Source organism: Eleginops maclovinus, chromosome 18 (assembly GCF_036324505.1).
Source record: "Eleginops maclovinus isolate JMC-PN-2008 ecotype Puerto Natales chromosome 18, JC_Emac_rtc_rv5, whole genome shotgun sequence".
NCBI lineage: Eukaryota > Metazoa > Chordata > Actinopteri > Perciformes > Eleginopidae > Eleginops > Eleginops maclovinus.
The window spans coordinates 12,207,900-12,235,688 of record NC_086366.1 but is presented as its reverse complement, the minus strand read 5'-3'; the positions used below and the strand labels follow the sequence as shown (position 1 = coordinate 12,235,688).

The 27,789-nt window shown below is 40.7% G+C and overlaps 1 protein-coding gene across 1 annotated transcript in view; it reads left to right on the top strand.

The window, feature by feature from the left end:
- Nucleotides 1-27,789, top strand: part of grik4 (glutamate receptor, ionotropic, kainate 4) — a 252,415-nt gene that overhangs the window by 135,557 nt on the left and 89,069 nt on the right. The window contains 2 exon segments of the mRNA XM_063907054.1: nt 17,323-17,487; nt 20,656-20,753. Of these exon segments, the coding sequence (XP_063763124.1) occupies nt 17,323-17,487; nt 20,656-20,753 (263 nt within the window).

The following is a 27,789-nucleotide window of genomic DNA, read 5'->3' as shown; positions in this document are numbered from 1 at the left end:
ATTGCCTGCTGTTGCAATTCATCACCATGTGTTCATGGTTAATTGACCAGGCCAGGAGGCAAGGGATAGCTGCATGCTTAATATCTAACTCACCCTCTGAGGGACTTTTAGTTGGCTTGTTTCCAGCTCCAGGTAAGCTTTTTACCGGAGATGTTTCTGTTTGTGAGGAAACAAGCAACAGCAGAGCTTACCAGTTACGATGTGGTGACAGAAAACAAGTGGTGTATTTCACATTATGGTGAGACTGGTCAGTTAGATATAGGGTGTTAACTCCATCGTGAGGGATAATGGCAGTGAGATTTTAGAAACATACTCGTTTTTCTTTTTCAAAAAACATCTTTTGCTACCATGTTGTTGTATCAGTGATCCCTTGTGCTTCTGTGAACATGCATTGGTGACAACTTTCAGTCCTGTTTGGTGTTTTTACATTAACATGAAATTGTCTGCAAACTAAAAGAAAAAAATAAATCTACATCTAAGTGAAGAAAGGATAACAGTTGAAGGTTAGAGGAAAGAAAGTATGGAGATATTTATAATAAAAATGGAACTGATAAAAGGAGTCGGTTTGTTTTTATGTAAATCAGCCTCGACATTAAAATGGATCAAGAACAAAGAAAACATGAATGAAAGAGAAGATGGTTCGCTAGCAGCTAGAAGAAGAGGTTTATTTTGAGCAGAACTAGAATGTAAGCATAAATGACAGAAAAATATCATATTTTTGATAATGTTTTCTTATACAAGTAGAATGGATGACAAAACAAAGGGGGAAAAAATGGTTGGAGTTAAACTAGATTATGATGATCAGTTTGATGTTGACCTTAGAGTGCTGCATTCAAGTTGTGTGATTGTGTTTTCAATTTCAATACTTTGATTTGGACATTTCCAGCTGACAGAGATGTGCTTTTATGAGTTTATTATTTCTTCAAAACACTGAAAAACAATTCACAAGGTCATGTACTTTTAAACATTTTTTTTATTTACATCTGATTATTTTGACTCAAAGCAGTGGCTTAGTTATCTATATGTGACACGGATTTACTGTTGCAATAGAAACAACCTTCTCTTTCAGTAATTCACCATAAAGAAATGTTCACATGAAAATAGACTTGAAGAAAGAAGACGTACAGTATATTGTTCTGTGTTTTGACCCTGCATTTTACCATGAAATAAAATGAAGCCTGGACAGAGGCATAGAAACATTACATTTAGTTTTGCTCTATTTGCAGAATTCAAATGGGGCATTTCATAGTACTTTGAGTCATATCACTATTCGGTCATCATACGACCAATGAGGAAATAAATTGCCAAAGTACATTTAGAAGAAGGAAGCTGGGGCCAGTAAACGGCAGAGGATCAGATACATGAAGGCACAGATACATGAAGGCACAGGTAGTGGGGAAATGACAAATGTCATACCAGGACATCATGGACATAGTTGATAAGATAAGCACAGGCACAATTAAATGTCCAATCACACACACACACACAGCATGGACTTTATTGCACTGTGGCAGTCTAAAACCTGTGTACAGACAGGTATGCCATTTTCACTGTGCAGCCATCTGTGTTATTAACTCAGTCTGCACTGAATCAATTGACAGGTCTCCAGGTTCAATGTGTGTTAGCTTGTGTGTTTGCCATTTCTTTCCTACTTTACTCCTTTGCTTCTTGAGTCTCTATCATCGGATTCCCGACTGTTCAGGGTCAGTGGATGATTGTCCCGGTTATATTTCTCCTTACCTCAGATTACAGTCCTGCAGGGAAATATTGTGTATCACTGTCCACTCGTGCTCACCTGTGTCCTGTCCAAAGTTTCCTCTCATCAGCTGCATACACATTCCTGTGGGGACTCGCATGTGGATACTCCATCCTATCACAACCCCAAACGACAAAAGCAGATTGCATTCTTTGGTTTTGACTAACATACTCTCAAGTAGAGCTGTATGTAGAAACACACACACACCCACTCACAAACAGAGGATCTTTTTCAGCATCGGGCTTAAGAACACAGTGTTTGCCCTCGCAGATCCCTTGAGGCCTACCAGTTACATTGTTAACCCTCCTATAATACTCACCAGGGAGACGTCTATAGTCTGTGCCTGATGATAACATCGCACCTCTACTCAAAATTCAGGTCTCATTTATGGAGCTCTGTGTTTGTATGTGTGTGTGCAAGCGATCGAGAGATTCTGTGATATCGTTCGGCCCCAACCTGCCATCTGGGTCCCATGCTCTGTTTAGGTGCAGGTATAATGATGCACAAGTGGTCCTCAGTTGAAGCACCAGATAGCAGAAACAGCGAGGGAGAGAAAGGAACTTTGCCGATGGGGGATTGTGGCTGTCAGGCAGAGGGCAGGAGATCCCTGGAGGTCCAGTAGTGTCTGTGTGAAGATGATGACGACATACAAGCCAGCTCCTTGGCTGTTCTCCCTGGTGCTTTATTAGGCTAGGCAATGGAAACTTAGGGTGCCCTTAGATACATCCTAACCCGCTCACTACCAAAACACTCACAAATGGTTCATCTTAATTCCTTCCTGTGGACATCTCCCCATGTCTTTTTTCATCCAACGTCTTATCTTCGAAGTCTTCTCAAATGTGCTTTATGTCTCTCAAGGAGATCCCAGTTACCCTGATGCCAAGTCTGAATCTGAGATATACGCAGCCTCACCAGTATCTGTCTCTCAGACCGGTTTGAATTAAATCCAATTTATACTTCTTAATGCCAAATAGATTCATTATAAGATATAAAACGTGTTTCAGTTCCCTCTACTTTTTGTATTTCTAATTGTACTCTTATTTGCTTTGGACTGGAAAATAGCTAAATTGAATAACTGCATAATCAATTCACTAATTGAATCCAGCCATGCACAATTTAAACACCCTGTCCTTGTCAAACTCTTTCATTAGAAAGTATAAAATGCCTTCAATAGATGACTTAATGTTGGTTATGTCAGATTAGGAATGATTAATAGATACAAAACGGCATAAAAAAAACTACCATTTTTTTGTCTCCTTAAACATGTACAAGGCAAAGAGAGAGGGGGAAGGGAAGAGACATATGAGTGAGCTAGTATCAAAGGATATCTATTATATGTTAGTGCTGATACTGTTAATGGATCTGAAGATCTTTGGTTTTGTCCCGGAGTGTGATTTATATAAAGTCCTCGACTTAAGCAGTGTCTCTACCTGCCCTGTTACAATGATGATAAGAAGTCAATACTTTCTGTGCAACGTCCATTACTCAAGAGTGTTAGTATTTGATGAGGTGCCAGTGTGTAAGAGCGAGAGAGGGAAATAAAGAGGAACAGAATGAGGCAGAGAGGGATGAGTGATTGAGATCCTTGTTGCTAATGTCCTTTTCATGTGGTGAATTATACTACAGCGTTGCCCTGAAGCGACAGGATGAGCTTTGACCCCCTCGGGTGCTCTCAACCCATTGAAGTGCTCTGTCCATTTCCCCAGACTGTCACATCAAAGACTGTCACAGATACAGGAAACAGCTTTATGGTAATAACGGATAAAAGGAGAATCTTCTTTCCCTTTGAGACTGTAGATTATGTTGTATTGAGAACATGTTTCTCCTTTCATAAGCCATTTCTGACATGTGATTCAGTGTATGAAGTTGATTTACAATCTATATTTTTATTTATCACTGTGTCCGACTTTCTCTTGCATGTCCATGTATCCACAATGGTATCCTTTGCTTGTGGTTCTTTCTGCCACTGGGGGCACTTCAGTCTGTCAAAACATCTTCTCATCTCTGTCAAACTAGCTGAGCATGAAAATATAAATACCACTTAGATATATGTCCAGGTTTTGTTGCCCTCATATAACAATAGTTCCTTTTGTAAAGTAAGTTTCCAATTTGTCCATGAGCAGCAGAGTGTATTAGTTGAGGCATTTTAAAACGAATCAAGCCATTTAGTGATTTTTTTAATTAAATATCTTTGAACAGAAATCCGAAATATTACATTTGAGTTCAAATATTACTTTATTATCGACAACAACTCAACAGATAGACAGACTATAAGAAAGTAGTAAAGCAATATATCACTGATGATTGTCTCTAATCACTCACTTACTTAACAGTGAATTGTCTGCATTCGCATCGTTCAGTTTATAAAGCTATTTGGCTTAATGGACAGCTGTTCAACAAAGTAGTAACAAATGTTATATTTTTGACACCTGTTCAATGATCAGCCACTTCGTGTCCTCAAGCTCCCTGACACACGCATTGACATATCATGATACTGGCATCCGAGATGACCTTTGCATGAATGACGACTGCCCATCAGACTGTTATGAAACAAGTTTGCCTGTCATCCACTGTAAGGCATCCTCTTGAATAATAAAGGTCACTTTACTGCAGGTTAAACTGCCATTTCAAAATGCCAGAGACTCTTCTCGGCATGCACAGTGGCTGTTTTTTCGGTCTGTTTGTATCTCTGATGCTACAGAAGGTATTAAATGGTTTCTGCTATAGGATACGGTGTTACCTCTGGCACTGCATATACAGTCTCAATCAGAAGTTTCCCAGAAGGTCACAAACACTTACTTCTTTTCGTTCTCCCAAGTCTCTCTTTCTTTCATCAACATATCTTTGTTCTTTCTTTCCTCCCTCATAACCTTTCTCCCCTTTCCTCTCATCAAAGATTCCACTGGTCTCTATTGACCTTCCAGACAATTACAAGCCAGTGGCTCTATCTGTAGGCCGGGCCTGTTGAGGGAGATATGCTGACTGACAGGTAATGACACCCACTGAGAGCTGAATTCCCCCTGGACACACGGTCTGCCTGCTTGCCAGCCTGCCTCTCTCCCATCCCTTGGATCCAGAAGAAACTCCAACTGCCACACTGTTTCTTTTTCAACATACTAACCATCCTCCTTTCCTCCTCCTCCTACTCCTCATTATCATCATCATTGAGATTATCCGTAAGCCACAGACATCACACTCTGTGTGTCAGCTGTATAACTTTCTTTTTCTGTCAGAATCTGTCTTTTTCCTGCCCAGGAGTTTCCTTCCGACTCCTTCTCTCCATGTCACTGTCTCTCTCTTTTTATATTTATATCAGTCTGTAACGATCCCTTTAAATGTTGTTCTTCCCCCGACCATGTGTGTGACTCTGACTCTCTCATTCCAAACTGCCATTCAAGTTCACTCATTTAGACAAGAGTAAAAAATGCATTTTTTGCATCCATTTCCATCTTTTCTCCATCCATCCCTTTCATTTTAGTTGGAAGGGCCCATTACTTTGACTTTAATTCCTCCTGTGGCACCAAGACTGAGGAGGTGTGGGGTGGTTTAAGGAACAGAAGTGAGTGTTTTGTATGTGCATGTATGAGAGACCTGAATGTAACAGTGTCATCATTCATTGAAGTTATCCCGAGAATTCATGAGAAGTTCAAGCACAGGCTGTGCACCAGGTGCTGCCAAGTGATGCCAAGTGATGGTGGAACATTTTTTTCTGCCTCTATAATAGAACGACTCAGACCCATAGCTTTTCTGCTGTATAAAATGGACTGAAGTGGTGAAGGTGTGGGGCTTTGGAACAAGTTTACTGACACACTGAAGAAAAAATACTTATTATACGTTTATTAACACCCCCACGCACAAATGCAGTACATATTCTTTAACACCTTTACTTCAGGGTTCAGTAGTAAAGCACTTTTGTCCTGTGGCCTTAATTGGTCTGTAGCTCATAAAACTTTATTTTCAAAGTCAAGTCAAAGTCCACTTTATTGCCGCATGTGTTCTACATACAGAAAATTGAAATACCGTTTCTGGCAGTCCCACAGTGCAAATATAAACAAGAACATATAACATAAAAAGATAAGAGCGTAGAAAAAAAGGGGGGGGGGACGGGTATACAAAAAAAAAAATGTGAGTGCTTTAGATGTCCTGTAGTGTAGGGAGTGAGACCATTGGTGCTGCTCACCTGCTCCACAGCAGCACCATTGATGTTCAGAGGGAGAGGGAGTTGGGAGTGGGTTCTCCTGAAGTCAACAACAATCTCCTTTGTTTTCCCCACATTGAGGAAGAGATTGTTATTTTGGCACCAACGGGCCAGCTGGTTCACTTCCTTCCTGTAGTTAGTGTCATCGTTGTGGCTGATGAGACCCACCACGGTGGTGTCGTCAGCGAACTTCACGATGTGGTTGGAGCTGTAGCTGGGTTTGCAGTCATGGGTCAGCAGGGTGAAGAGAAGGGGGCTGAGCGCACAGCTTTGGGGGGCCCCCGTGCTCAGTGTTAGTGTGTTCGATGTGTTGTTGTTGACCCGGACAGCTTGTGGTCTCTCTGTGAGGAAGTCCAGCAACCAGTTGCAGAGAGAGGGGCTGAGGCCCAGGTCTGTAAGTTTACGCACAAGCTGCTGCCGGATGATGGTATGGGATGGGATGAATAGCATTCTGACGTAGGAGTTGTTAGTGTCCAGGTATGTGAGGGCTGGGTGTAGAGCGGAGGTGATTGCATCCTCTGTGGACGGTCTGGCTCAGCAGGCAAACTGAAACAGGTCCAGGGAGGGAGGAAGAGTGGATTTGATCTGCTTCATGACCAGTCTTTCGAAGCATTTCATGATGGTCGAGGTCAGTGCGACGGGGCGGTAGTCGTTGAAACAGGCTGGAGATGACTTCTTCGGCACAGGAATGATGGTGGTTTCCTTGAAGCACGTATGAACAACAGCCTGGCTAAGGGAGGTGTTAAAGATGTGAGGACATCCGTGAGCTCCTCTGCGCAGTCCCTCAGCACTCGACCAGGAATGTTGTCAGGTCCCGCAGCCTTGCGGGTATTAATCCTCAGAAGTGTGCTCTTCACACTGGCTGGGGACAGACACAGAGCCTGGTCATCGGGGGGGGGGGTTTCTGCGCAGTTGTGTTGTTCTGTGCTTCGAAGCGTGCAAAGAAGCCGTTGAGGTTGTTGAGCAGGGAGCTCTGACTGTCACAGGTCTGCGGTGGTAGTTTGTAGTCCGTTATGGTCCTAATACCCTGCCACAGGCTCCGTGAGTCCCTGCTGCGTGATGTCTGTGATTTTCCTGGTGTACAGACGTTTAGCTTTCCTGATGCCACGGCACAGGTCAGCCCTGGCTGCTCTCAGCCCAGCTGGGTCTCCAGCTCTGAAAGCGGTGTTGCGGACCTCCCCTGTCAGCCATGGCTTCTGGTTGGCTCGGATGGTGATGGCTCTGGTGGTGGTTACATCATCAATGCACTTGGTGATGTAGCCTGTGACTGTCTCTGTGTATTCTTGTATGTTAATGTGATGGTTGTAAGTAGCTGCCTGCTTGAACATGTCCCAGTCTGTCATATCAAAGCAGTCTTGAAGTGCAGCAGTACTGTCCTCTCTTCAGCAGGACAGTGAGGTGGTCAGAGAGGCCAATGTGGGGAGGGGGGATGCCTTGTATGCTCCCTTGATGGTCGTGTAGACTAGGTCTAATGTGTTCTTTTCCCAGGTTGGAAAATCAACATGCTGGTATATTTAGGCAGAACAGTTTTTAGGTTAGCGTGGTTGAAGTCTCCAGCTGCGATGAGAAGGCCGTCTGGGTGTGCTGTCTGTTGCTCACTGATGGCTTTGTAAAGTTCACTGAGTGCCTCCTCTCTGTCCTTGTTGTTGGGGCTCGGAGGGATATAAACTGCCACCAGTAGAATGGCGGAAAACTCCCTCGGCAGGTAAAAAGGACGGCACCTTAGAACCATAACCACCAACAGTGTTGGATAACAACAATAGCATCTCGACACCAAGCATCACTGATGTAAACACACACACCGCCTTCCCCCCGCTGACTATGTTTCTGTCTGCTCGGTAGCATGTTAGCTTGTCTAGTTGAATAGCGGAGTCCGGGATAGGGGCCGGACGTCTGGCCAGGGACAGGGCATTGAAAAGCCGGACTGTCCGGCCACCCTACCTGGTCACCCTAGTCCGGGATGTTGTTGTGGAGCCATGTTTCCATGAACACATAAACACAGCAGTCCCTCACCTCACGCCGGGTTGTTCTAAGTAACCGTATGTTGTCGATCTTGTTGTCCAGTGAACGGACATTTGCCATGAGTAGTGTTGGAATTGCCGGCTTGTGTGGGCTAGCCACTAGCCTCGCCCGGATACCTCCATGCTTCCCCCTTTTCTGTTTCCTCTCACACCGCTTCCTTTCCATGTTGGGGTTGGCACAATAGAGGGAGCAGAGTAGTCCCAGGCTGCTGAGTTCTATGGAGAGTTTGGCTTCCAAACTGAAGAAAGTTGTACTTTTTTCAAGAAGAAACTCACGGCTGTATTGTTGTACTTTCCGATATAAGTCCGTCAGACATGACGAACACAGCGACAAACTAGACGAAAACGACACTGTTTTTTCGGGACTGCAAAAGTACTGCCACTGCGACTGCTCGCACCGCCATCCATTTTCTCTATTGGTTCTATGAAAGATTTAACAAAATATAATAAAAAAAGAAAAGGATATACATATTTATTTCTAACTTTAATGTATGTATCCAGTACAGAACATGAATGTTTAAAGTGGAGGAGCTGGGATTTGTGTGTGCTGTCAGTCTGTGTTATCGACTCTTGTCATGGCCCTCCAGAGACAGCCTTTAAAGAATGATCTCCTCCGTCGTGTCCAGCTTTGACAGGAGTTAGCAACACACCATGCCATCCATATTTCTATTTCTGTCGTCATTTTTGACCCAGGGGGATTCATCCTTCCGTGAAAGAATGAATGTCCCCTTTCCCTTTTCCTCATTGCTTTCTTTGACTGCTACTACTTCGATTTTCCTTAAATCCTGAACATAGCTTGAGCGTCACGCTGTTGGCAGTGACAGTGACGGAGCTGTGAACCAGCTGTATCGTGGGGAGTCAGGTGTTAAGGCAAGCTGCAGGCAATAAAGACTGACTACTGTGTTGGTGTTTTATCAGTATTTTCAGGACTGACCCTAACGATGATGAGCTCTTAAATGTACTATCACATTGTGACTTTCTGACGACCATTGCCCGCCGGGCAGCTGTTGCTGTTAATTTTCACAATCCGCTCATCCCTAGTAAGTGATTGGCCATTATCTTGCCTATTAAAACTCTGCTGGGAATGTCACACCTACAGTTATAAGGATGGACATAAATTGTCTTAAAACATGGAGATGAATGTGTCTCCAAGGATTTAACTGCTACATTAGTTAGCTACATCAGTTCCTGAACGCGTGTGATTATTTTATTAACCAAAACAACTGCCGCTGTGGGCCATTTCCAGGCATCTGATAAACCATCAAACACGTGAAATATTCACATTCAAATCAGCCTTGTATTTAAGTGTACCACTATTAGTCACCACAACCCAGTTTTCAAGGTGTACTGTTGTCATAGCATTCAGTAAACTCGCTAAGTGTCTTCGCCCAGCAGAAAGTGTCAGTCTGTCTTATGAAGCTTTATTGTAATCTGTGCTGAATGACAGAAAGATAAAGAGCACTGGCCTTTTGTTCTAAATTAACATAACAGGAATTTCCTAAATATAAAAATGTCCTCTACTCAGCCATTCTTAAAACACTTCTGCTAAAGCCACCAGTATAGCTATGAGGTAGCAGGTACCTCTCTCTGCAAAACCAGTCTCCTCTCGATAACTCGTGATTCTTTGGCGAAGAATAGTCACCTAATCTGCCAGTGTTTTTGGAGACAATCCTATGTCACTGGCCAGTATAAAAACATTTATTCTACTCCCTGCTGTTTTTTCCATGACAACCATTGCTCATTCTGTATCACTCCTCTGTCTGAAATAACCCATTCTTAAGTTAAAAGGTTTGCCAACAGCTTTGGCGAATGGATGGCCATTAGTCTGCATGGAGATACCAGGATTTGGAGGAAGAGAAAGAGAAGTAGGCGGGATACTTTGTACTGATGAATTGCTTGCGGAGTTTTCCGACCCAGTGGGAGTGAAATTGAACAAATAGCAGCATCAGTCTGTCAGTGGTTGGAATAAAACATAGGACTGCACTATATATACACACACACAGGAGGATGAACCTGTGGCTTTACATGTTAATGTAGAGCAAGCCATTCACAAGGCTGTTTTTTTATGTTTATCCACTATCATTTTTCTCATTTGGCATCTGCCACTCCCTAACCTACGTAGCCATGTCCGTTTTCATCAATCTGAGTGCTCCAGTGACAGCTTCTACTCTGACTCCGTTTTATGCTTTGTGGATGTTCTGTAATCATGCTGACATTGGCAGGGTCCCATAGGTACAGCCCCTTCTGTAAACAACGTCTGCGCTTTCAATTTATTTGATGTCACTGGCAACACTTCGATGGTGCTAACATATTAACAATAGCAGGCAGAGAATCTTGTAGTGTAAATCCATTGGATCTCAGTTCTTCATGACAACATCTGCAGCATTTCGACTATCTGCAGTCTCTGTGTGTTTGTGCCAACATTTTTTTTTTTTTCTATCGTCAGTTAGTGTAACAGCTTAAGCCTACAGACAGTAGCACATTTTCATTGTAAAGTAAAATATCCCTGATCTTTAAACCAGGCTTAGTATGATACTTAAAAACAGGAGATGAGAGAACTTCATTTATATATTACATGAATTGACATTACTACTTTTCTAATGTGTCAGTTATAGAGGCGGTTAAAAGTTACAGCTGTCATTCCTGAGTGTTTCTGCATAAAGCTCAGCAGATTCTGCTCCTCATCCACTGTGGTACTGCATCAGCTGGTTGTGTGTTTGCACTTGGCCACTGTTTTAAAGCTACGTGGCTCTGCAGTGGTGCCAGGCAATATGCTGGAGTGGAGGAGACATTAAATAGAGAGTGTTATTATATAAACAACCATTCCCCAAGAGACAAATGCATACAATGCACAAACACACTTAACCAATAACACACATGCCCCAACCTTCCCCAGAGTCCTGTCTTACAGCCATGTGTGATACTACCAGCTGCTCATTATTCCCATGAGTGAGATGAACCCCAAGTCAAAACGCAGATTGTATGTTCAACCTTTATTAAGATACAATGGATATACACAAATGTGTGGTGTAGACAGGTAACATATAAAGTAGCCTCAGGAGAACAGAACACGATATGGCAACTTAACACATAATACCAGCAATGACTTAGGACATCTGTCATCACCCTGTCTCTCATCCACCACCACAGGGCTGCATATTCTGGTACTAACTGTACAAACTCTATTTTCCCCTCCCTCTTTTATTTTCTCAAAACATAATCCAGTTTTTTTGAGAAAATGTAAAATAGAGCACTTATGATGTTAAGGTTATGGGCAGCATCCCCATCTTTTATCATGTTTTGTTCACAATCATATTGGTGTGATAATTACAAGACCTGGTTACATGTGAGAGGCAGCATCAAAAGCTCTTTTTTTCTTGTTCCTCACATTCAATATGGCAAAATGGTAACAAACTGTAAGATTACAGCTTTCTCATTATCATCTCTTTGTCATCAGCCTTCGCAGGTTCTTTGTACAAGGAAGTTGAAAACAAAGGCAGCGCTCCCTCATGTGCTTCTCTGTCAATGGCTTTTACATTGAAAGCCCCAGAGGGACCCTATTAAAGGTTTCCTTTTAATTACAACAATGGGTATTTCAACAATTCACCAATTTAGCTAATTATTGACTGTGTTCCATTTCATGTTACCTTTATGGTTTTAACTATTTTCCCATTGACCACCAGTTATACCAGAAGGTTTATAAACTGCAGGCTAAATATGCATTATCTAGTATGAATGTCATACGTTTTACAGGCCAGTAGATTCGGCATAAGCATGCAACCTCAGATTAATTACCTAACACATCAGTCCACTGGCACACATTACAATAGTTTTGTGTGGGCTATAATTACATTATAGGACACCAGGAAATCAGTTTCTTGTCAGGTCTTCCTTGAGCATGGTTTTGTAATCATGCAAGATAGCACCTCCGCTTCCTTCGCTTGTGCACACCACAGGGCTTGCGGATGAGATTGATTAAAGGGTGGAACTAGCAATTGCATTTGCCAGGCAGTCAGACAAGCGGTCAAATTAGCTGTGGTGTAGTTCACAATCATGCTGCTTCAAATAAATAAAACAGCTATTAGACAAGCATCATGCATGGCATTTTCCTCGGCTGACATACACAAGTGAATGGACATTTAGCCACCCAAAGGTGCATGCACACACATTCACACGCTCACAAATAAACCGGTAAATAACTGGCAAGGGACAAACTGCGATAGCTGTCTAGCGTCTCAGCTAATAATGTCAAAGCAACCATCAAATTAATGAGAAGTGTTTTTTGTAAAATGTTTAAAAAAAAAACTCAACCCAAATTAGTAGAATTCTTTTATGTGTAACCCTTAGTTACATGGATGAAATGAAATGGCAAGAGGTTGTATTTGTATGTGTGTGTTTGTGTAAAACCCTCTTTGATCAAGTGAAGACTGACCTTTTAGTTAAAAATAAGATGGACAATGGGAGGTGACATTACCTGCATGTCACCACTGAGGAAAAAAAGAGAAAAAACGTTCATTTGAATCACCCTCCTCAGTCACTTTCGTCACCCTCAGTAAAAAGGGGGCAAAATGTCTAAAGCCATTAAACTAAAACGGAGATGAATGAGAGTGGTAAGAGAGGACAGCCCTTTGCATTTTCCAATTGTAATGTCCATGACCTTCACATTTACTGTTCTCCATGTCTCATATAAATTGAGGTCTTTACTTGAATAGAAGCCTTTAGTTGAACAATTTTTCAGGCTTAATCAGACACAGGTTTTCCAAGTAGTACCAGTAAGATTTAACTTTGATGCATGATCCAGTGAATCAAATCTGGTATCTTAATTCAAATCGTCAAAAGCCTGGCATTGACAATGATGAGAGGGTAGCATAAGTTATGAGTCAATGCCCCACATGAGGGTTTGATTAGATAATGAGCTGCTTTTTTAATAACGCATCCAACTGCACAGCTTTGCCTAAAGTGGCTACTTCGTTGGAGATTTCATTAAGTCCTACACCAACCTGCATTAGCACACAACTTTGTTCCTGTGTGTTGGCAAGTATTCAGGAAAACAAATCTGATCCCTCCTGAACACATGATAGGGTGGACTAATCAGCCAGCTACAACAAAACAAGCACACCTCTAATGAAGTTACTGAAGTCAACGCTAGGATATAGGGTAAAAAGAGCTGTGCAATGAATAATATCCAAAAGCCTGATATGCATCTTTCTAAAGTACGCACATCATACAAGGTGGTTTTAAGGGACAATCACCAAGGAAGATACTGACATGGTGTGATAGGAGAATTGCTACAAGGGATCTCAAGAATCTGTAACCAGGCCATTGGAACATTCTTACATCGGGCTTTGGGAACAGAGCTGTACCAACTTTTAAAATGATTTAAACGGCCACATATTTCCCTGAGGGTAGAGTACTTATTGTGGTTAAAAGAAAACGTGTATTAAACTTAAACAGATCGTATTAAAGAATAGCATATGTAGCAGAACAACAGAGAGGACAATGTCTTGAATACAAATATGTTGAATCTTATCCATTGTAAAAACCCCAGAATCCAATATAAGCAGGCCAGCGTGCAAATGTTTCACTCTCTCAGTTCCATGACATGGTGGCACCAAATGCCTTACTTTCTGAGAATCCACAAAAAAGTGGCATGTTTTGCATTAGTGTGTTCATTACTCACTGTAAATTGATTCCAGCTTGAGGCGTGAGAAGCAGTCACTCAGTGTAATATTATCCACTGAGAACCCATATATTGACTTCCAATTCAAACAAACGCAATGTTAAATCACTTGCAGTATCCCTATTCTTTAAAAGCATTTATTTGATCAAAGGCCAAGTCCCTCTGAACTATTTCACCTACTACCCCTATCAGATAATGGCGTTTGCCCCAATCAAAGCACATTAGTTAGAGAGCTCATAACCATTAATTACCTTGTAGAGTAGGTGAAGCGCTAGTTCATTTGATCTGCATTTAGCACTTGGTGTGATGGAAAGAGAGATACAGTCATTGAATTAATAGAGAAGCCAGCATATCCTTCAAAAGGATAATGGGTTTTTTACCCTTGGCTGCCACTTTCCAGAGACACTTTTCCACTCACAAGCAGCTCCCGCTCGAACAGTAAGCCAATGCAAGCCTTTGTTTGGACCTTTGTATTGTCTTCTACCATAGTCTCTATTACTTATTTACACAGAGCAAGAGCCGTGATACTGGTTTTCAGATTTGACTTGTTTTAGCAGCAATTCTCAAGTTCTCTCCCCAAACACACATTCATAGACCTCATGCCTCTTGGGATTGATCTATTCAAAATAAATAAGCAGTTTGAAGGATAGGAAACTGCAGTAGGTCAAGTTTTAAATATGTTGCCGCTTTGGTGCAAATCACATGTAAAACATAGGTCACTTCCAACTTTAAATGAGAGACTCAGTCAAAGAAACTTGAATGGCAGTTTGTGTTTGTGTATACAATCTAGGAGAAGGGGTTAATTTTCGGGTTTCCAGAAAAGTTGAAAAACAATGCTTGCTCCCATTGCTTCATAAGAAGAAGGGCTGCCAATCGTTCAGACAGTACTGTTGTTGAGAATTAAAAGTTAGAGGTTTATATCATTTGTTCATACTGGTTTTGTACCATTCGTCTTCTGATAACAAGGATCACATCTGCAAGAGATCCGTAAAAGAGATCATCATCATCATCATCATCATCATCATGAGATATTTTCTTGTACAATTTGCCATTACCTCTGAGGAATTAGGAAACTACTTTTCACTGTCTCGCACAGTCTTCATCCAGCTATACCTCGGCATACCTCTCGCCGTTCATTGATTGGTTTCAATAGTTCAAGGCCAGGCTCATGTTTTCCCTGTTTGAAAACAGCCTTGCTTATTTGCCAGCTGTCATGTATTGAACACTCCCAAATGTCACCTCCTGTGGGACCAAGACGTGTCAGAATTGTTTTCAATCATTCAGTAGGTTACATTTACTTGTGTGGACACATTTGCAATGAGTGAAAGACATTTACGTTCTTAGAATCAATACATTGAAACGGTATTTTGAGTTCTTATGCAGCCTGAGTTACATTAATAGAGATTACTTGCTTGAGAATATTAGTAATGTGCTACAACTAAATCACCTGGAAACAATTCCTTAAGACAACTGTATATCTTTGTCATGTTGTCATATAAGATTTATAGGAGTTTTAGATTGTATGAAGTTTTTTAGATTTTATGCAACCGGTTAAGAGTGGACCAAAACGATGAGCTGAAAGACATTAAAGTGCCTCTTAAAATTGAGGGGGTCTGCAGCATCATTCTGTACAGTAAGTCAGTATGTCACTGAGAGTAACCCCTTTTCCTATACAGTGCATGTAGTCAAATAAATATGTTAATTATAGCAGCTTTAGGCCAAAGATGTAACACTGCTTTGTTTGGAGGTAAGACATGAATAATTTCCATTTAACATCCCGTCAGGTCTAATATTACTATTCATCCTGACAAGAAAGAGTGGTGAAACTCTACATTTTTAACATGCTCCTGTGTAAACATTAATCATCTCGGGGTTGGAATTTAAAGTGTTGATCCTTGGACAGAGATAAGTCCAGAGAGCTAAACGATGAATATTTATTAAGCTGGGCTTTAAAAAATGTAAAATCTGTAAAGTCTCATGTGCCTGTAGGGTATCAAGAGAGAGTCCATTAAGTTCATAAAGAATTGAAAATGTCCTTTGTCTGCAGTACAACTGTACAGAACTAACTGCCACTGCTACTCTCTGCTTGTTAGCAGATATTGGCTTGCTGTGACTCCCCGTGATGATATATGATTAGCAGATATGTCTCATCTTTCAAAGCCAGTTGTTGTTTACTCAGCTGTGTAATCGTCAGGGAAAAGGTCAATTTGAACACGTTCCAGCTCTGTATGCAGCTATGCATGTCAAAGTCTGATGATGAGGCTAGAAGTAACAACACTGGACTTGCAGTATTTCTCAGTAATATATCATCTGCTCACCTTTCAGCCAAGTTCCACATACTTGTGTTTTCTTGTGTATACTCATAACAACTTCATAGCTTTCTATAGGTCACTCTTTAACATGCAACTAGGTATTGCAATTCAAACATCTATCATGTTTTATGGCAGCATTATACTTGGACTATACTTGTAGTCTTCATAGAACATGTGTTTAAAGTATTACCATCAGCGTTGGCCATGCTCTTTGGGGATTTGTAAACATATTACTTGTAGTCAACATGAATATTGATGCGTTGAATAGTTTGGGCCAAACATCAAACCTTAATTAAAAAAGTGAACTTGACCTATAATTAAAAATATAAAACATTAATTCAGTATACATAACAGCATACAGTTTATGTCAGTCAATTTATTTGATAACACAGTGAGCAGATTTTGTTGCTTAATTGCTCATGATGACAGTTTAACATCTGTGCTGTTTAAAGGTCACAGAATACACTGGATAAAAAGAATATCTCTGTCTTTTATTATCACTGCAATCCATTCAGACTATGCATATACACTATACACTGCAGTATAGTTGTCATAACCAATTGAAAAAGTCCTGTAGTGGTGGAACAACACCTTTTTTCTGCATCAAAAAGTATGAGGAACGCACTATGGACACACAGGGATCAGTAGTACAAGTATACTACAACACAACAAACTATTGCATATATAAAGTGCATGAATAATTTTTGAGTATTACATGTCATCTCTTTATTGTTTAAGGTTTCTGTGCGTTCAGATTTAATGTTGTAATAGATTTGAACAATGTATGTCAATAAAGCTGCTGCAGAGTGGAGTTTTAAGACCACACAGTGCCTTTATGAAAGCCTAACAACCAAAATATCATTTAATGCATTTGCTGCAGTAAACAGGGTTTTATGAATTCATATTTTAGAAGTGTTTGTAACATTTTAATGCTTTTAGGCTTGCAAGTTTGTGCCATACAGATCAGACATTTACATTAAATAGCACTCATCCTTTTAGAACTAAAGTAGATTCTACACACTAAGAGCGGCTCCCAAAGTGTAAGGATTTATTAAGAGCAAAGCCTGACATGGTATGCACTCTAGATAAATGGAGGGCAGTGTGCACAAAATGCCAAAAGTATTAGTGCTTATAAATCCATACACTTTGGAAACAGCTTTCAGTGAATTACACTTTTATTGTAGATGTAAAACAGAACAAAAAAGACTTTAAATGCAATACCTGTCCTCGCCGTTTCTCAGACTGGATACACGCTGGTCTGTTTTTAAGTGGAAATAACAGCAGTTACCAAAGATGGATGATTTCTTTTTCATTAACCCCCCCTTGGTTGTTTCATTTTTTTTTTTTGGCTTCAGCTGCCATTCTTGATGACCCTATGGAGTGCAGTAGAGGAGAGCGTTTGGCCATAACACTGGCCAAAGACAGCATCAACAGAAGCAGTAACCGCTCTACCACTGGCAAGCTGGAGGTGGACATCTTTGAACTGCTGAGAGACAGTGAATATGAGATGGGGGAAACAAGTAAGTAAAGCAAAGCGCCTTTGTGTTGTAAAAAAAAGTGTTGATGTGTGTTTCGGTCTGTTGGTCAATATACTGTATGTGTGTGTGTTGAGATAGAAAAAAAATGAAATCAGCAAGCCTCTCATTTCAATTCACCCTACTTCTCTTCTTCTCACTCCATCCATCACACGCCTCCCCCAAGTACACAGAGATAAGTCTGTCTTGTTCAACAATACTTTGGTCAAACTGAGGCAAGCAGTTTATTGAAAAAAAAGATGCCAGACTGTGGTGGTGCAGGAAAGCAAAATGAGATGTCATATTTTGATAGCTTCAGAAGTCAAATAGTGAGTTTATGTTTGTTTGCTTGTTGGGTTGTTTTATTGTTCTCTTATATATTGCCAACTTTCTCTCTCCTGTGGCCAGTCCAATCAAAACAACATTTTCTGTAGAAAGGAGTGTACAGTGGAAATGGATTGATCTACAGACGTAATCTATTAAAAGAGATGACATTCAACAGAAGGGCTTACTGACTTTAAAAGAATAGGCAATAAAGAGATTTCCAGAAACAGATGGGACAAATGCTTCACTGAGGGTGACTCCATTAAAGCAAGCTAAAGTATTTGTTATCAATTGAATCAGAGCCTCCACTTCACAGCTACTCAAAAAATCAGTTTACGGGGTTGTGACTTGCTGCCTCACACTCGCAGTGTTTATCAATTATTTTCGTACATTTTAAATGAAAACAACCCAAAATCAATACAGAGCAGTATGGGTCTGCAGAAAGCATCCAATAAAAACTGCTATGACAAGAGGGGGGGATTGATTTTCAATACAACACATTTCCACTTTAAAAAACCAAGGGGCTTCACTGGTGCTGCTTTATTCATAAAAGTACAGGTTCATTTATCACAACAACAACACACTGTTTTTCTTTTCTATTCCTGGCTTACTACAGTACAAAGCCTTGTGTATTTTTCACATGTGTGCGCATGCCTCATCCTGTGTGTGTGTGTGTGTGTGTGTGTGTGTGTGTGTGTGTGTGTGTGTGTGTGTGTGTGTGTGTGTGTGTGTGTGTGTGTGTGTGTGTGTGTGTGTGTGTGTGTGTGTGTGTGTGTGTGTGTGTGTGTGTGTGTGTGTGTGTGTGTGTGTGTGTGTGTATAAAGTGGCACATGTTTGTGCGTACATGTTGTATTGTGTGTATTTGTGCAAAGGTTGTGTGTGTGAAAGTGTGTGTGTAATTAGAGGCAGGAATTGGATTAGGTACGGATGAGTGGCTGCAGTTAAATGGAAATATCACAGAGGGACCGCTACCTGCACAGAAAAGTCCCACCCCCATGTTTCAAGTGCCCCCCACCTGCCTGTGTAGTATACAACTCCTAAATGAATGACTCCTTGGACTGATTGCTGCTTTTACAGTAAGAAACCACAAAGTTCTGTTATATATATTGCACATATAGCCACGTAACACAAATGTTGCTTTAGTGCTGCCTTGTGTGCTCCTGAGGACCTTGATGGCCTACTGGGAACATTTGTATCCCGATCAATCTTAACCTTTAAGATCTGAAAGGAAACTTGCAAGCACCATGAGCTGCAGCTGGAAACATTTAGTTGTGGTAGCTTCATTTTTTTGCACGTTAGAGTGTAAACATGCCTATTGTGTGTCAGTCTTTTGGTATTTGTGGTTCTCCTCTTATGTGATTGTTTATTGTTGTTTGTCCATCGTCCGTCTTCTTATAAGCAGCTAAATTGACAAGCCTTTTACTCATCAAGTCAAACTCATTACAGCCCTATCATCATTATTATCATCAAAGTTCCAATAGCTCGTATTGATCAGGGAAAATCAATTCCAAGCGGAGAAAATGGACTTCAGGCCAACCCCTCGACCTCCTGACCATAATTTGACCGCGGTGAACACCCCAGTACTTTTCACAGCACTAATAGACACCTTGACAGTGGCATAATTGTCCAGGGATTGCAAACAAACTTTAGCTAGAAGGTAGAGTCTTGACACAGACTTTTGTGGACAATATCTCTCTCACACACATACACGCTGGCTGGCTATGCAGTGAGACAGCGTATCAAAGTGTCAGACAAGCCAGCAGTTTGTTGGCTGGCAGTCAAATCATTCAGGTTTATAATTTGTTGAAGCCATGCAGACAGGTGCAAATGTGTGTATGTGCATGTACTGTAAATGTGTGCATACAAGTGTATATGTGTGTTTATGTACGGTGTCAGTGTGTTCATGTCTCACAGGCCCCTTGGGTAAGTAAGGGATTACTTATTAATCATTCGACTCACTGCCTCTGGATTCACCACACAGGCTCAAAAAAGGTCCCCCCTGCCTCTTTCACTGCTTAATGCTCTGCATTTGTCCAAATAACCCACACCAAATTATCTTCTTACACACTTACTTTATGCACACATGCTCGCACATTAACAGTTGGCTACGTAGGGTCTGTACTTGTGTCTGCCTCACATCATTGACTGTAGTTGTTTAATTAAAGTCCAGGGATTATAGACTCACAAGAAAAGTGGTTCTGTTTTCCAGTGTGGGGAAATTAAATCATATGGTCTGTGTACATCACAGAGGAATCAAATTCACATTGAAATGTTCCTGAAAGGTAAAAGGTAAATAATCGTGTATTGAAATGTAACTTTCAAATACGTGATTTTGTTTTTTAAGCCTCCATATATTGCTGCCTGTCACTGTTTATGTCACTATGCCACTGTCTGTCACTGTGTTTATCTGTCTAAGTCTCTTCCCATTTCTCTATCTTCCCATCTCCATATGTGAAAGGCTATTACATATATGTGAATATCAGTTCCTCCCACAGGCTATTAAACTCTATAGGCAGGGTATATAGGATCTTTCTGTATGCCAATCATGTTAGGCTTATTAAACAACGAGAAATGCGTTTGGCCTTGTGCAGTTTTCATTAACACATGTAGGTTCAGGTTCCCTTGAGACAGTAGAAGCGCTGGCTCAGGCTGCTATCCTTTTAGAGGTTGAGATAGTCAGCATGTGCATCCATTAACATCTGACGGAAGAGGGCCTTTTTTAAATGACTTAGTTTCTTCAAGAACATCTTTACTTTACTTTCCTGGATAGCTCCTGGATTCATTCGTGTCTCGCTGTCCTTTGACTACTCGATCCTCATTGTCTTCTTCCTCTTCTCTGTTTTCCCTCAGTGTGCCAGATCATGTCGAAAGGGGTGGTGGCAGTCCTCGGTCCCTCTGCCAGTCCGGCCTCCAACTCCATCATAAGCAATATCTGTGGAGAGAAAGAGGTGAGTTCATGCACACAACTGGCCTGCAGCCGCGGGCAACTGCTAGGCAGCAAGCTCACAGGGCAACCAGAAATACAGAGCCTGGAACAATGAAGCTCATTAGTGTGTTTTTTGGACAGTAGGATACTGAGGGGAAATGAAACCCAAGATGTCAATGAAAATGATGAAATAACTCTAAAGTGTCATAAATAGAGCGAAGCCTGTCGGACAGGCAGAGACAAGGCAGTGCTGGACATTTGACTTCCTTTGTTCTCCCTCATTAGCTTTGGGCAGTTTAGCTTGCTGAGGCTTTCTAGCTTCTGTTAGAGATGTTTTTAAAAAAACAAATACAGTTACACAAGTTTTGCTGTTTTGATCAGATCAAAAAGGTTGACAACAAGCAACTTCTGCTGTCTATGCATCAGCTGTTAAAATTTAGATTTGTTTTTTTAACCTTCTAGATGATTTTACAGATCATAGATTATTTGGACAAAACCAGTCAACAGACATATTGTCATTTCTGAACAGTGAAGAAAAAGTCCATGACTGAGTGATTTGATTTCAGAGCCTGCCAACGTGCGAACAGATCCCAGTTGGATGCTAATTGGCTTGTCTGATCTTTGACATGGTGTTTTACTGTCTGATGTCTAGAGACGGACGGAGAAACTTAATCAGAATCAATTACAAATCTGTAAAGATGTATCTGTTGTAGTTTCACTGCCTTTGTAGCCGCAATTACTACATTTTAAACATATTAGTAGTGTAGCTTACTATAATATCTCCTGTGTACTGACTGCTGCAGATTTTTAGAAAGACTTGTCAGCTTTCTTTCAGTTCATCAATCATTCAGTTTTCACTAGTGTGTTACCATAATTGGATTTGGTCCACAGAGATGCCATCTTTTTAACTGCGTGGATTTGATCAGCATAACTATTAGAAGACATCCCATTACCACCCCAGCCTCTATCATGTCCTCTGGTAGAGTATAGCCCCTCGCTCTAACGAGCCAACAGCCTGTTGTAGTGGTAAACAGACCAAAACTCCCTGCTGTTAGAAGTCTCTGGTGGCATTGTCCTGCGAGGATGACTGCTTTGAAATGCTGACTGTGATAATGCATGAATATTAAAGATCCCATAAAGGGAAAATTACATTTCAGAGTAGTGGTTGGAAGAGTTACATAAAAGATATTTATCATACACCCTACGGAGTTTATACTGGCCTTAAAGATTCACAATTTCCCCACACTGGCAGAAATTGCATTTTTATGTATAAATTCTTGTTGACTATATGAATGGGTCGGGCAACATTTGGAGGACCAGAATACGTAAAGGTTGAGCCTGTCTTCCACATCTGTCACAGATAGAAAAATATAAACTTGTCATGTTCAATAAGTCTTTGTTCTTTCCCACGCATGCACATTAATGTCATCAATGCTGTAGTCTAAACTGTATTTAGTATTTAAATCCTAATTACTTTTTTAAGAGAATATCCAATATGTTAATACATACAACTTGACAGGTTTATAGAATTATGTAAAAGGTGTGTTTATTAAACCAGTTGGGTGTACTGCTCTGTGAATGAATCAATACTCCTGTATGTTATTCCTAGCAACTATCGTCTCCCATCTGCTTTGGAGGAATTTGTTTTTAGTTCGAGACATGTATTACTATTTTTCAGGCAGAAGGCCCAATGACTTTTTTCTTAATATAAGATAAGAGAAAATAAGAAGTATGTTATTAATCCCAGAATGGGAAAATGTTTTGCTGCAGCAGCATAAAACAAAACAAGGCATTGCACATAAATAGAAATTGAAAGGGCTGCACTCCATGTTCAGCAACTTTTAACACTTTAATCCATGTTGAACATGGAATTCAGACTTTTTTCAACTAAGTATAAGTGAAATGAAAATGAATCTTTACTTTGCTAAATGACCTTGAACTAATTGATATAGATATAATTTAATGGAGGGGGACAGCTGTTGTAGTTGGTCAAATAAATACTAAATGTATAAGAAATACCAAAGTTGATAAAGGTCAAGATCGATAAATGTTACAGTCATTTAGTTAATGTTACATAACACCTCTGTCTTTCTTAAACCGTAGTCAATCTTCGCAGTACATTTAGCATGCTTAGTGCTGTCCAGCAGTGGCTCAGTCAGTAGGGGCTTGGACTGGGAATCGTAGGGTTGCCGGTTCAAGTCCCCAAACAGACTTGAAATATGGAAAGTGGACTGCTACTTGGAGAGGTCCCAGTTCACCTCCTAGGCCCTGTTGTGGTGCCCTTGAGCAAGGCACCGGACACCTCTAATCCCCCCATCCCAATTGCTCCCCGGGCGCTGCACAATACAGTAGCTGCCCACTGCTCCTAGTACTAGGATGGGTTAAATGCAGAGGACCAATTTCACTGTGTGTGCTCTGCTGTGTGCATGTATGTGACAAATAAAGAGGGTTTCATCCTCCGATTCTATCTATCTGTATTGTTGCTCTACCATACAAACTTAGATGCTGTATTTCAGAGGAGCAGTTGTATTTCAGAGGAGCAAAAAAGAACTGCAAATTCTCAACATAACTGAGCATGAGGGTTAGTCCATATGTAGGTCATCTTTTCAGGTTCTTTGAAAAGTGTTAGAGAATGTCTGTTGGTTTAAGGTGTTTCTCTGCTGACATGATTCAGTTGGAAATGCATGGTTTGATGTGCTTTAACACATTTCTCACCTCACGCTAACATCAAGAAGAACATCAGTTCAAAAGGCAGCCACAGAGGAACTCTTGCTTCTTCTTCCACCTCCAGTAAGATAGGTGGAGAACACACTGAAAGTTTGAGCATTGGGAAGTTGATAGATATTATAGGGATAAGGTTGAAATTCTCGACCCAAATCCACTCCAACATACCCTATAGATTTATACAAACTTAGAGTCATGTCAATATGTCTCAAAACATCTTGCACAATGAGTCAAAAGAAATGAAGTCTGGTTTACAGATGGAGATTATATAAATATACACACTAATTATTTTTTGACACAAAGTTGTCGTGACAATAGGCAACCGTTTAATACACCCGGGAGGGAAAGCTGTGTCCTTGGAAATACTGTACTTTGATCATCTTATCTCTTTCTCACTGTTGTATTAAAGGCATTAATATCTATTTTTAGCTTTGCAGGCAATCCTTGAATAATGAAGCACAATGTTCCTCGGTCGTGGTCGCCATTACACTGCCTGTTTTCGTGGTAGTCATTCAGGTCTTAAATGAAGGTCTGGAAAACCAAATGTCGTAGTAGTTTTGTATCTTGAGGATCAGGATTAATAACGGACAGTCTTAACTCAATGGTCCTCATCCGGGTGCTATTTAAAGCCAAGAGTGTGCAGATTTTCATTCTCACCGAATATCACACCAGCTGATTTCACTGATTAGGTCGCCCATCTCAGGCTCGAGCTGTGCAAATCAGTGAAGTCAGCTGCTGTTCTATGTGTGTGTGTTAGTGCATGTGTGTGTGGATCACAGAAGGTCACATTGTTCCTGTCATGATCACTCTGAAGGAGTTGACTGGGTAATGGTCCTTATCAATATGAACTTATATTAGAAGGAGGGTGTTGTAACTAACAGTACAGCACTTTCATGAGACATTACCCACAATAACTGTGCTCTTACGGTCCAGGAGAGCCTGTAGTACATGTTAACAGTATCACAATAAGAATGGATTGAGAATGTATGGAATTATACAGAATATTTGTCTCATCTCAGTAATATCAACAGGGGATTTTACTTTTTGTGTATGCGTTGGTCTGCCGTACTACACCTGGATATAAAAGGTAAAAACTGTTCAGCCTGAGCTTTAGGAGCTCTGACCACCTTGTATCACTGTGAATTCAAACCACTGGGGGTGCACAATGATGAGGAAAATATGTGATAAGGTTGTTGAATATGCTATAAATAAACAGAGCGGTACTCAGTTCTGTGCTTCAGCTCTTTTCATTATACTGCTGAAGTACAACAAATTGCTTGTTGAATAAAAAAAGGAAATTATTTCCAGAATTAATTAATTGGACTAATTTGGTGAAACATCAAATAAAAAAATGTTTCACTAAATTACATTTCAAATACTTCTACGTTCTTTCTTTATACTTACTGAAAACTGTGCAATAGTGCTGTCTTTCTCAGCCTGTTTGGCTTGACACATCACGGTGGCGATGAAATCAAATGAAATGACATATTGTGCTGTCCTAAAGGCCACAGATGCTCGCACTCCAATGGCTGGTTTCCTGGGACACTGGTAGCAATATTGCAGCTGACAGACCCCACTATGTGATCAGCACATCATCTACCCATCCCAATCCATCTCTCCCCGGGTTGCACTGCCTGCTGCAGACGCTACTTCCACTGGGGTGACAGAGTGGGGCTGAGCCCATCTGGGTTACACATTAATGGTGACTAATAGAAAGACAGCGACTGCAGAGAAGGGCTTGACTGTCTCTGTGTTGTGTATGTAGTTTGTTTTCCATCTTATGCTTCAACGCAAGCAAAACATGAGGTCAGAGTGTCGAGGAAGGGTATGTTAATATTGACTAATGAGGAACATTTACGGGAGATTTGTATGAGAGGCTCCTGCTGCTTTACAGGTGCTCATCTGGAGGCCGCTGCAGCTAGTCAGAATGGCTTGAATGCGCAGTGCAGTTGTTTTTGCTGTTGCTTTGTTTCCTGTGTGGAAAACAAATGTGATTCTTATTTAAAAGCGGGGATTTAGAAATGAATGAAAAGGCCATGGACTTTTTAACCCCTATTCTGATTTTTACAAGGCTCCATCTACAATACCAATCTTGTTATTTTCATACAAAGCCTCAGACTAAGGTCCTTTTGTCATGAGCTATAAAGGCTTTTAAACTAAATTGAGTAAATGTCAGTGATTAATTTTCATTTTTCAAATATTTGATCTAAAATCCATTTTTGTGCCACTGCTTTAGCTCTGTTTAAATGCTCTTACTCTACTACTTTTTACCTATGACTTCTGCTCCTGTACCGTACGAATGAAATGTTTATTAAACCTGTCTCTATTAAAGAAACACAAAGCTCAATGATTCATGTGTCAGATGTGGTTATGAATATTAATATAACGTCAGATGACCTGAGGTTGCTTTGGGCTTGCGAAGCCATCTGGTTGCAGAAGTAAAGAGAGATCACACTACTGCATTTTGGATGGGTGGTGTTCAGGTTGGATTTAGAGGTCAGCCTGAGGTCTGATGGGCAAACAAAGAGCCCACTGGATTGAGGTTGGGGGTCAGTAGTGTAGCTCAAGCCCTAGAGATGGCAATAATAGGAGATTTGTGCTTTCATTTCACATACACACACACACACACACACACACACACACACAGATGCATTCACACAAAAGCACAGAAATACCATTCCGACTGACTCTTGAACAAACACAAAGAAAATGTTTTAAATAATCAGGAAATGATGTGCATTGGGTGTCATTTATGTGCAGGTTTTAAAGTTCTACATTATCCTTTCTATCTCATTATGTTGCAAACATTCTTCAGATTCTCATTTCTCATTTTCCGGCTCTTTCTTTCCTGTCTACTCATGTAAAGTGGTTTGCTTCACCGTGTGCATTGGTATTTGAGGTAATGCTGAAAAACTCATTCAGTCCTTGTAAAAATGAATCATTCCTTTTGTTTCTGAGTCTTCAGTTTAATTTCAAGATAGTTTGGAGTCAAACATCTTTCTACGAATGACTTTATTTGTAGGCAAATTAACTCTATAGGATTCCTCCACATGGTCTGACCGAAGCAATTGTTGAATGAAGCCAGCGGACAAAGCTGAGGCACAGTTGATTGCTCGTGAATGGATACTTAACAACTTGGTAAACGCTTCTTCATGCTTTCAGAAAGAAAGATTTTTCCGGGCCAGTGCTTCATTTGTGTCATTATTGTAAGGCATTCATAAGCTCATTCAATGAGCATTCGCCATAGATCTGATTGTGTAGTAATTTACTTCACATTCACATGTTCAGAGGCCTGCTGTGTTTGCATGCAGTGTGTGTTGAGGTTTCCAGATTGCTAGTTGTCCAGCAGCTCAGTGCTACACTTGGCGAGCTGTGGAATTGCTTTTTGTGACTTAAAAAGTCAGGTAGTCGAACAGCGAACTCTCTCACCATTTACACAGTAGCCACGCTCACTTTAGACCGTCTCCCTGCCAACCGCTGCACTACAGTTGGTCACAGCATTCTCCTGTTGGTGAGTAGCCAACTTCTACTCAGCTTTGTTCTCACAGATGGGGACATCAGTACAAACCAGATATTTCACATGCTCCGTAATACCCCATACAAAGTACACAAAGGGCGACTGACTGCGAGGGAGTGCGTCCGTCTTTCATCCAGAAGTTTGTGGGTCCGATCCCAGCCCTTACTGTCAACATCGTCACACGTCTATGTATCCTTAGGGCAAGATACTTAACTCTGAGTTGCACCCGATGGCATGGTCAACAGTGTGAATGTGTACAGTATTAATGTAGTTTCCCTAGTGGTACTGCTCTGTATGAAGGAGGTGTGAATTGGTGAATTACTTTCATGTACGACGTGAATTATGTCGTACATGAAAGCGCTTTGACGGGTTGAAAAGAACTGATAAAGTGCTATATACAGTAAGTACAGTCCATTTACAAAGTATTTATTTTTACATGAGTGTGAAGATAGCAGAAGATATAATATATGTTGTATTGGTAATTGGTGACGCATTGATGTGTATTTTCTCTGGAATTATAAACTGCCATAGTAAAATACAGCACTTACATACACTATATTATGTGATCAAATAAAATAAATAAATCCTTTGATTTCAGATTAGTTTATAATGTCATTAGCCACACATGTCATGCACTGTTACACATGGTTGCATAATGTAGTTTTCATGTGCTTTTAATGATAGCAATGATTGTGTTTAAAGTTTTATCAGCTTAAGAGAAGCTTCATTTTGCTTGAGGCAATGCAATCTCAAGCAATTAGAGATAAAGAATTAGCCATTGTTAGCGCCTGGCACTGTGTTTACATGTATGAATCAA